This window comes from Camelina sativa, chromosome 5 (assembly GCF_000633955.1).
Source record: "Camelina sativa cultivar DH55 chromosome 5, Cs, whole genome shotgun sequence".
Classification (NCBI taxonomy): Eukaryota; Viridiplantae; Streptophyta; class Magnoliopsida; order Brassicales; family Brassicaceae; genus Camelina; species Camelina sativa.
Genome location: NC_025689.1, coordinates 33,792,468 through 33,803,386, shown reverse-complemented (window position 1 = coordinate 33,803,386; position 10,919 = coordinate 33,792,468). Strand labels below are relative to the sequence as shown.

The window sequence follows — 10,919 nt, the reverse complement described above, 5'->3', positions numbered from 1 at the left end:
TTGACTCTGTTTTTATTTTGTTTGTTTTCAAGTGCGATATTTTTAGTTTTATTCATGAAAGGACAGGAAAAGTCATATACATACATATTTAATACCCTTTGATTCTCTTATAAAAAATACAAATTAAATTAGCAAATGTGAGGGAACGCCCTCAACTAGAAATTAAAAGAAGACTTTTTGTTTTTTTGTTAACGAATAAAAGAATATATATATTTTTACAAAACGCACCTAGATACTTAGCGAAGCTAGTTCATCTGTAACCATTCTGTAATGAATTGTTCGTTGCTCACTGTACTTAATTTCAAAACAATTAAGAGAGCAGCAGTATACATCAGGCATGGCATCGTCCATGACTTTCAAGATGGTAGGAGATATACATCGTGACTTGCATTGGTTGCAAAATGGCCGAGACATACTATTGTTACGAACCGCCACCACAGTTTCTACGCTCTCATACTCCTTTATTGTTATTTCCATTTTTGGCTCGATAGCTCTGAAATCTCCTAGCACACAGTCAATATGCAAAGTAAGCCCACAATCTTTACACGTGTAAAACCATTTTTTTGGATCTGTTTCTTTCTCACAAATATCACACCAGTATGATCTACATCCACTTCCATCTTGATCACCATAACTTGGAGAGAGAAAATGATCGTCGACTCTATGCTTTACTTCATATGGTAATAGCGCACACTTGAAGTCCAAGACGTATCCACAATTATCTTCAACGCATCTGAGCACATGATGTGCTTCTTTGTTGCAAGCACTGCAAACTCCTCGTGGTGATGTGTAAAATAAGGGATGAGGATGACTTTGATGTACAAATGGCTCGGTAACTGAAGCACATCTCAAATCTATTCCAGGCCGAATTAAATCGCTACGATATCTGAAACCATTGGAACATAATCCACAAGCCTCACAATTAAAATAACCACTTATGCCGTCAAGACGATACGGGTTGTTACTTACCATATGTCGTTTTCGTCTAGGCATACTAGCGCACATCTCATGGAGCATGTAATCACAACTCATGCAACTGTAAAAAGGATGGTGATGATAGATAGGATAAGCGCATGCCTTGCAACTCCTCCCTTCAATAAAGGTACCAGACTTGTCGAGTCTTAGCTCATGACTTTCATGCAAGAAATGTTGTATTGTGTTTTCATCAATCACCTTGAATGGTTCGATATCTTCATCTTCTTCAGGTTCATCTTTCATCTCTATTCCGTCCCATACATCCTCTCTAGTAGCGCATTTGGTATGGTACACTGAGTCGGGACACTTTTTACAAGAATAACCTCCGCAAGCCCAATCCATCTTCTTTTGACAAACACGACATACTGAGTTCACCACACCAATAAGAGACGTGCGAGAAACGCGATGATCATGGCGATTTATGTTGATGACCCATGGGAATTCAGAGCAATCATTGTGGGTCGTGAAATTGCATGGGAGACAGACATATGGGCTTCGATCTCCATAAAGACCGCAAGTGGTGCAAGTAAAAGAGATCATTTGAGGCATAAGTGTCAGTTTATGGTCATGAGTGTTTAGGTCGTGATGGTAGAGTGGTGGTGGGTTAAGAACACAATGCAAATCCAAGGTAAAGTTACATGTGGAGCAATGATAAAAGGCTTCATCAACAAGTTTCTTGCCACACAAGCGACATTTTTCATTGGTATAAGCAGGTGGTTCACCATTGAAGAGTTTTAGAGGGTGTAAAGGGTGGGAAGGATGGTTTACCTCCGCAGCGTACTTTGCGCAGTTCACATGGAAAGTCAAACGACATTCAAGACATTTGTAAGGATGTCCATCACCATCTTCTCCGCAAGTAGCGCAGGTGAAGCAGCTTTGCCACATTTGTAGCTTGAGTTTATGGTTATGGTTTTGAGGAACATCAACGACCTTCGGAGGTGGGTACTTGGCACAATCCAAATGAACTTTTATACCGCAACGGAAACAACGATAATGTTTGATATCTTCCGTGAACTTCACTCCACACAAACCGCACCTTGAAAGGAATTTCAAATAACTTGTTCCAAAAGTCAAAGTGGTGCCACACGTGTGAGAAGGGTAGTTGATCTCTCTAGAGGGATTGCTGCATCTCTTGTGAGCGTAAAAATCACATTGGCTGCAGTAGTAGCCATCACTTATAGATTGGTATTTGATTCCGCAGCAGTTACCCATCCGTGCAACTTTTAAAGGCGTCATCAAATGATCAGGGTGAATGGGTAGTTCCACTTCCATAATGTCCATTGCGTAGATTATTACAAGGAGCGAAGGTGAGAAAGAGTGCAAAACATAAAAGAAAGAAAGAAAGCTAGGATTCTACTTTCAATATGTATGTAATATGGTCTCTCTCTCTCAATTTTTGGGATTTTATTTCTCTTATTTCACGTAATGAAGATAAGTATTAGCTAGATGACAATAACAATATATATACCCTTCTGTATCTGAATCTAAAGAGGGATGGTCTTATATATATATACATCCGTTGAACAAAAAGCAATAATCGTGTTTTTAATTTATAGTTTTAAAGATCAACCTGTATCTATTAAAAAGTAAAATTTAGATCATCTAAACACAGCTAACCAAAGCATGCATCCACCAATTTTATACTAGTTCTAATGCCAACGAAGCACGATTTACATGGCCAAAAGTATTTCTTAACAGGGGTTTAATTTAAATTGTCAACTAATAGCTGTTGCGTTATTGTCATCTAAATAACAAATTGTATATCTAATGTCTAACAGGCAGCCATTAACCATCCATCATTTTATATTGTGCTAAAGTTAAGTCTTTGTTTTTTGACTTCGTCGAAGAACAATATAACAAGTAGCAGAGGTATAACGTGAAATATTACAAAAATTTTAAGATCTTTAAAGCAAGAATGCACTAAGTGTATACCTGTGAGTACCGAGGTACTTTTTGTCAAAGCATTTCATAGAGCAATAATAATAGACACTAGGAATTTCATCGAAATAATTGTCAGCGATGACTTTCAAGATGACAGGAGATATGCAACGACACTTACATTGGTTGCAAAGTGGTCGAGACATACTATTGTTACGAACTGTCATAGAACGTATGTCTTCAATGAGCAACTCTGTCACGTCTCTTTCTGGCTCGAGACCTCGGAAATCTCCGAGCACACAATCGATATGCAAAGCTGTCCCACAATCTGCACACGTGTAAAACCATTTACTTGGATCTGTTTCTTTCTCACAGATATCACACCAATATTTACCACTACTCTGCTTTTCACCGTAACGTAATGACAGAAAGTGATCGTCGACTCTATGCTTCACCACATATGGTAATCTAACACACTTGAAATCTAACACGTACTCACAACTATCTTCAACGCATCTGAGCACATGAGATGCATCTTCGTTGCATGCACTGCAGACTCCTCGTGGTGATGTGTAAAATAAAGGATGAGGATGACTTTTATGTACAAAGGGCTCTGAAACTGAAGCACATTGCGCATCTAATACATGTTTACCAGAGTAGTATTTGAAGCCATTGAAACATACCCCACATGCCTCACATTTAGAACAGTTGTAGCGAATTTGAGATAGAATATACGGCTTATTGCTTACCATATGTCGTTTCCGTGTCGGCAAGTTAGCACAACTATCGTGGAGCTGAAAATTACATAGCATACATTCGTAGAAGGGAGGGTCATAAATAGGAGAAGCACATCCCGAGCAAATCTTCCCTTCAACAGAGTAACCATGAGTGTCAAGTACAAGGTTATGCTTTGTATGGCAGAAATGTTGTATTACGTCTTCATCTATCACCTCGAATGGTTCAATAGGTTCATCTTCTTCAGGTTTGCCTTTCATCTCTTCCCCGTCGGATACATCTTTTCTAGTCGCACATTTGGTATGAAACACAGATTTGGGACATCTCTGACAAGAGTAACCTCCACAAGTCCACTCTGTTTTCTTTTGACAAACTCCACATACAGAATCCACAACACCAAGAAGAGAAACTCGAGAAACGCGGTGATCGTGCCGGTTGATGTTTATGACCCACGGGAATCCAGAGCAGTCATTATGGGAAGTGAAATCACATGGAAGACACACATAAGGGCTTCGATCTCCAGTCAGACCGCAAGTGGTGCAAGTGAAAGAGATCTTTTTCGGCATAAGGGTAAGGTAATGGTCATGGATGTTTAGGTCTCGAAGATACAGTTGTGGCGGGTTCAGAACACAACGTAAATCTAAGGTAAAGTTACATGAGGAACAATGGTAAAAAGCTTCGTCAACGATCCCTTTTCCACACAAACGACATTTCCCATCTGAATGAGCGGGTGGTTCACCGTTAAAGAGTTTTAGAGAATGTAAGGAGTGGGAAGGGTGAGTTACCTCTGCAGCATACTTTCTACAACTCGCATGGAACGTCATAATAAAACACTCGTAACAATTGTAAGAGTATCCATCACCATCTTTTCCACAAGCAGCGCATGTGAAGTGGCGTGGCTTCATCTCTAGGTTGAGTTTATGGTCATGGTTCTGAGGAACATCAATGACGTGCGGTGGCGGGTATTTGACACAGTCCAAATGGAACCTTAGACAACAAGAGCGACAATAGTAAAATTTGATACCGTCCATGATCTTCTCTTGACAAAAATCACATTTCAATTCTTTTCTAGAAGTATTATTGCTGCTTGTAAGAACAAGAGTGATGTTGCACTTGTGAGAATGGTATTTGATCTCTTTAGCGGGGCTGCTGCATGCCTTGTGGGAGAAGTAATCACATTCAGTGCAATAGTAGCCATCACTTATAGCTTCGAATTTGATTCCACAACAGTCACCCATCCTCCCATCTCTCAAAGGTCTCATCGAATGCTCATGAATCGGTACTTCCACCTGCACATGATCCATAACATATGTGAGTTTATGGTTACGGCTGTATAGGTCCAAACTAAAGTTACATGTGAAACAATGGTAAAGCTTACCTCTGCCTCATATTTTCCACAATTCACATGGAATGTTAAATTGCATTCATGACATTTGTAAGAATATCCATCGCCATCTTTTTGGCAAGTAGTGCAGGTGAAGCAGCTTTGCACCATCTCTAACTTGAGTTTGTGGCCATGGTTCTGAGGGACATTAATAACCTCTTGTGGTGGGTACTTGACACACTCTAAATGGAGGTTTAAACCACACATTTGACATCCATAACTATTGATCATGTCCCTGATCTTCTGTCCACATGCACAACATCTCGGAATAATATTGGTCATAAGAAAAAGTTCAGCCTTGAAAGTTTTGGGAATATTACTGCATATCTCGTGGAAGTAAAAATCACGATTGTTGCAATCACTTTTAGCTCGGCCGTCTTTTCTTCTGTATATACGTGTCCATCGTTCTTTAAAAGGCGTCATCACATGATGGTGAATTCGTAGTTGCCTATCCATGACCTACGGGATCGGAGTTACAACGAAGAAACTTATGTAAATTGTACAATAAGGAGCGAAGGAACAAAATAAATGAAAATTTGAGTTACATACCTTTGAGTTCATTTCTATATCGTGATGGAGATTTCTTGTTTCTTAGACACTTCTATAGCCTGTAGGAATGAATACCAATGAGATCTAAAAAGACTTATAGAACCAATATAAAGAGTAGAGCGTTGGGAAAACAGAATATATATTTTTTTTCTTTTAATAGTCAATTACTAGTTACATTATTGTCGTAGGAAGTTTTAGATCTGACACGACAACCACTAAACCCATCTACCATGTCATCTAGCATGCTAAAGTCCACAGGCAGGATTAGATTTTTGTAAATATAATTTTTGGTATCATGTGCAGTCCATGAGGTGTTTCCTTATTATGTCACTTGAATTTCATATATGACTAAAGTCTTTCATATAAGTTTATTTATTGACTGACTTATTTGACTTGTTTACTTTACGCTGGTTAAAACTTGATATAATATATTTTGACTTTGTCGAATCAGTTTACTAAATCTTAAGGGGAAACCTGTAGATTAGATATAGAAGATAGATCCAAATTATGAACTCACTCTCAACACTCAAAAGGATATTTTGATTTGTAACGACGGTTTTTTCTCGGCCGTTGGTTGGTTCTTTGGATTTGGATGACTCATATTGGGCCTTTGCGGTTTAAAAAGCCCATTAATAATAAATGTTCCGACGAGTAGAGTGATCGATCTGTTCATTAAAACGTAACGATTGTGTTGTTAATTAATGGTGGATGCTAATTTAATCATGGATCAATTGAGAATTTTGAAAGAGAACTTGAACAAGATCGAGTTCGATGTACACGAAGAAGACGACGACGAAAAAGAAGAAGAAGAAGATCTCCGAAGATACCATTCCCCCAATGGCGTCGGTGATATTTCGGACCCTGATTCGAAGAACTTTTAGTGGTTTTAGGTCCAATTCGAGGTATCCGATCTCTAATGGAATCGAATCACCTGCTCATCATTAGGTATTTTACTCATAATTAGATTAAAAAAAAAAAATGTAGTTGGGTGTCATGATAATATAGGTTTGCTTGTTTTCAATTTCTGTAATTTTTTTATTAGATTGAGAGGTATAAAGCAGAGATTTAAGAAGCTTCAGGAATCAGAAGCAGATAAGGAGTGAATGTTGCATGGAGGAACTCGAGTCTCTGAGGTTAGAAAAGAACAAAGTAAGTCTTTTGAGTTAGAAATAAACACGTTTTATGTATTCAGAGAGGAATCACCCACCATATATATAAGTTACAGTTTTCATATTTTCTGTATTTTCATCTGATTGCAGACCTCAATGGAAAATAGCAAAGTGCGTTGTGAATTGGATTCAAAATTACTTGAAATCAAACACTAGCATATGAAGTAGGTGCATTCCTGAAGTTGAAAACTGAACTTGATCTACTTATTCCCGGACCGGACGCCACAGAGGCTCTGACTAGGCATCCTAGTGTGGACAAGGTTCTTATACCAGAAGGGACTTTATTTTAAGCACATGTTGCACTGCTTTCATTAAATGTGGGGCAAGTTTTATCCTTTCTTCTTATGCGATTTCCATATTTAACTAGGAGAAGCCTGAAATCTTACTTGGAAAAAGGTGAAATGGAGCAATCCTTGCAAAGGTTTGGAAACAGATTTGAAGGAAACACGACAAGAAAGGGATATAAGGCACGGCAAGAACTGAAAAAGCTCAAACAGCAATTGCTAGAAAAGGTTAGCAGCTTATGTAAGAGCTTTTTTTTTCACTTGGTCCATTATTGTGAGATTCAGGGTTCCATATGTTGAAACATAATAATTAGCTTTTGGTTCATTAGAATGCAAATTGTTTCGTTTTCTAGCCAACTCCTAGGATTTGCTAGGAAGTAATTCTTAACAATGCTTCCTTGCCTATTTATAGGACACTGAGGAGTCTGAGAAAATGGATGAAGATAGCCGACTGATTGAACAACTCCGCCAAACTAATGAGTATCAAAGGTCTCAGATATCACAGTTGGATAAAACTCTCAAGCAGGCCATGGCAAATCAAGAGGATAACAGGTTGAGCAACGACAACCAAATCCGAAAGTTAAAGGAAACATTTGGGGACTTAAATCACAAACTTACAAATTGTTTGAGAACAATCGAGTCCAAGAATGTGGAACTTTTAAATCTTCAAACTGCCCTTGGCCAGTACCACGCTGAAATCGAAGCTAAGGTTTGGTATTTAGAAATTCTAAATATCTTCCCAAAATTTGATTAACTCGGAATTCACATAAAAAGCCAAAAAAAAGTAAACTTACAAGGAAAAACAAAAATTGTAGTCAAAATAAAAGATATGAACGCCAAAGGAAGAAGAGTAACTTTTTTTCTTTTCCGGGCCAAGTAAAAAACACAAAAGCGCCCCGAGATACAAAGGAAAGCATCAAGGAAGAGGTTGCTTCACTCTAAAGTCTCTCTAACCCAACTTTGCCTTAAGGGAAGCAACATGAAGCTTAGAAAGAACCTTCTCATCAAACACCATGTAATGTTTCTTCAGCTCCTTCAACGTCTTCTCTGCCACTGGATCTACCTTGTCCTCGTGTTTCTCATACAGCATTGGTACTGTATGCAACACCACAAAACCTGTTTTTTTTCACACACAATTTAGAATCAACAACCGAAAGGATGCATTTTTATACAATAAAAACCGTTTTTTTGTCGGTAAAAGTACTTACAGATGTATATCAGAGTCAAGAAGTTGAACCAGTTGCCCACAACAGAGATTACCCACAGTCCAACAACCACCTGACACACCAAATACATACTAGTTTTTATCAAAAAAACCATGATACAAAACGAGGATATATCATATAGTCAGGATTCAGGAGGGTTCTCATATTTACATTGAACAAGTTCTTAAGGCATAACAAGTGGAAATATCTGCAATAACAAACTGAAGATAAAACTAACCATCAGAAATTTCTTCAAGTCCCTTCCTAAGGCAATGCTCCTTAAGGTGACAAAGGCCTGGTTCAGCTCGTTTCTCAGTGCAGAAGCAATCAAAAGGAAATGTTCCTCTTTAACACTGATTTCAGGAATTTTAGGTGGAGTCCTGGACATAACAGAGTTTTAGAACATTTCAAGCAAATCAAAGAAAGAGAAACATAAATTGATACATGATTAAGGCGACAAGAAAAAAAGCTTACTTGTTCATAAAGGCATGAGCATTGGACAATAAAAACAGAGCTGCAAGAGCGAATATCAAAATGTGACACACAAGACTCAAGAAATGATACTCAACCAGTTCAAACAGAACCCATATCGCCGTGGCTACACCAAGAACTGCAGCTGAGAGCTTTTTGTCCCTCCACAAGAACACATCTGCCGCTGCAAACATAATTTCAAACAAAAAAAATGTAAAACTAAAAGATAAAGTCATCAAACCACATAATCAATCTAAGGTTAAGATGGAAAGTTTCAGACAGCTCGCATTGTAATCAGCATTTAAATCAGATACGAGATCCTCCTCATATAGCAGATCAGGCATCGACAAAAAGACGATTGAAAGAGGAAATAAAGAGAGTGAGATGAGATCAGAATGAAAACGTACGTAAACCACCACCGAGAACCTTATGAACAGGCTTCTCTCTACCAAACAAACGATATATCTTGGCCTTCAAAGCTGAGGGAGACTCTGGTTTCTCGTGCTCGGAATCAGACGACGACGATGAATCGTGATCGTGGATCTTGTCCATCAGAGATTCTTCCGTCGGCATAGCTTTCTCCAATTCTTCCGCCATTGTCGTCTTTTTTAACTTTCTCCGATTTCGATCCAACGTGATGAGAAAGGAAACGAATGGTACTGAAATAATAGGTTTATTAGGCTATTTTTATGCACGACCCTAAAGCTTCGGGACCGGAACCACAAAGATACGTTAACGGCGTTGGTCTTTTCGAAGAAGAAAAAAAAAGAAAAAGGAAATGAAACTGACGTTAACGTTTAGTGCCTTGAACGTGGAGGCAACGAACCAAAGGATCCAAAAAGGCTAGTGTGGCCTGGTGCGCTTTTTTTTACTTACATNCGGGACTCGAACCCGGGTCTCTCGGGTGAGAGCCGAGTATCCTGACCAGTGATGTTCATATATTTTACCTTGAAGAGAGCAAGGCCAAAGCTCAAAGTTAAAAAGAAACATGGTTCAAGTGCTAATGAGGTAGTGATCAAGAAGGAACACCAGAGTTACCAAATAGAACCAGGGGGGATTTCATCACCNAGTCTAAGGAAACTCTGTACACGTGGCGTTCATCGGATCACTGTCGAATAATATCGACGGCTCTCACTCGTTTTTCTAAAAAGCAGTGGACAAAACGACGTCGTGTGAAAAGAGACAAGTCTATCTATTATTATGAGGAATTTAATGGAAGTTAAATCTAGAGGGGACGTTCTTTTTTACATTCTTTGACTACGTTGGCACTACTGTAACATTTTATTTTTAATACACAAAAAAAAATTTTGGGGATCAAATTGCTTAGAAAACATATTGTTAAGTCAACGCCACCAATATTTAGGGACATTATATGTTCAAATCTCAAGTTCCAACTATTTTGTTCCCATCTTTAGAAACATTCATCTCCGACAATTAATCTGATGTAATTTGATTATTTACATATTTGACTTTATTATAGTGTAGTCCGAATCTCGATTAGAATATAAAAGAAGATGAATGCAATCTCGATTACACTTTTAATACAAGACAAAAGAATATGTAAAGCAAATCAATCAATTATATATTATTACTATATATGATACCAAGGTAACAAGATATTATAATAAATGCCACGGAGCAACAAAAAAGGAAAGATTTATCTTCTGGATCTTCTCCGATCGGCGGCGTATTGAGACAAGGGCACAACTTCCGACAAAGGGGTTGACTGAGGTGTAGTTTGCGGCGTCGGAAGTGGAGAATTCCGGCAGACGGGACAAGAACCATTTAGCTTAAGCCATGCGTCAAGACAATAAACATGGAAGTAGTGTTTACACTCAGGCATCATCCTCAACATCTCTTCTTCCGTATACTCACATAGACAGATCGAACACGTCGTATCTCTTCCTTCTCCGTCGTGGAATCCATCACCGCCGACGACGACGGAAGCGATATCTTTAGTGAAATGGAATTTAGGGTAAGAGTTGATGATTGAGTGATCAAGACCTCCAACGACGACGTTTCCGGACTCAAGATCGTCGTCTTCGGCTACGAATATGATTCTTGGGACGATTACGCTACGGTCTCTGAAAGATGAGTTTGCGGTTGCGGCGGAGGCAGAGAAACGGAGGCGTGAGGCGCGGCAGCAGATGTAAGAAGAGAGGATGATTGTGGAGATGAGAACGAGGAAACCTAGAGCTATGGCTATGGAGTAACCTAGGCCGAGGCTAGTGATATAGGTAGGGATAGGGACTGGAGGAGGAGGAGGAAA

At 38.8% G+C, this 10,919-nt stretch overlaps 5 protein-coding genes across 6 annotated transcripts in view; 1 reads left to right on the top strand and 4 right to left on the bottom strand.

The window, feature by feature from the left end:
- Positions 229–2,256, bottom strand: LOC104789830. Its single transcript, XM_010515471.1, has one exon. The coding sequence runs from the start codon at positions 2,254–2,256 to the stop codon at positions 229–231; it is 2,028 nt and encodes a 675-aa protein (XP_010513773.1).
- Positions 2,880–5,622, bottom strand: LOC104789829. The gene is made up of 3 exons (XM_010515470.2): positions 5,522–5,622; positions 4,967–5,431; positions 2,880–4,877 (listed from the first exon to the last, which is right to left on the bottom strand). The coding sequence occupies exons 1-3, from the start codon at positions 5,531–5,533 to the stop codon at positions 2,880–2,882; spliced, it is 2,475 nt and encodes an 824-aa protein (XP_010513772.2). The 5' UTR covers positions 5,534–5,622.
- On the top strand, positions 6,242–7,740 carry LOC104788452 (golgin candidate 3-like). 2 transcript variants are annotated; one of them, XR_768298.1, is made up of 5 exons: positions 6,242–6,466; positions 6,564–6,670; positions 6,781–6,950; positions 7,058–7,202; positions 7,387–7,691. XR_768298.1 is itself a non-coding variant. In XM_010514207.2 (2 exons), exons 1-2 carry the CDS (start codon positions 7,035–7,037, stop codon positions 7,726–7,728), a joined length of 510 nt encoding a protein of 169 aa, XP_010512509.1. In that variant the 5' UTR covers positions 6,958–7,034; the 3' UTR covers positions 7,729–7,740. The 2 variants fall into 2 exon arrangements, 1 of the variants encoding a protein (XP_010512509.1); XM_010514207.2 differs by lacking the exons at positions 6,242–6,466; positions 6,564–6,670; positions 6,781–6,950 and having other exon boundaries at positions 6,958–7,202; positions 7,387–7,740.
- On the bottom strand, positions 7,700–9,397 carry LOC104788451 (reticulon-like protein B6). Its single transcript, XM_010514206.2, has 5 exons — positions 9,058–9,397; positions 8,654–8,834; positions 8,418–8,559; positions 8,183–8,252; positions 7,700–8,090 (listed from the first exon to the last, which is right to left on the bottom strand). The coding sequence occupies exons 1-5, from the start codon at positions 9,245–9,247 to the stop codon at positions 7,924–7,926; spliced, it is 750 nt and encodes a 249-aa protein (XP_010512508.1). The 5' UTR covers positions 9,248–9,397; the 3' UTR covers positions 7,700–7,923.
- Positions 10,121–10,919, bottom strand: part of LOC104788450 (RING-H2 finger protein ATL68) — a 3,290-nt gene continuing 2,491 nt past the window's right edge. The window contains exon 2 of the mRNA XM_019246189.1: positions 10,121–10,919. Within this exon, the coding sequence (XP_019101734.1) occupies positions 10,308–10,919 (612 nt within the window). The 3' untranslated portion in view covers positions 10,121–10,307.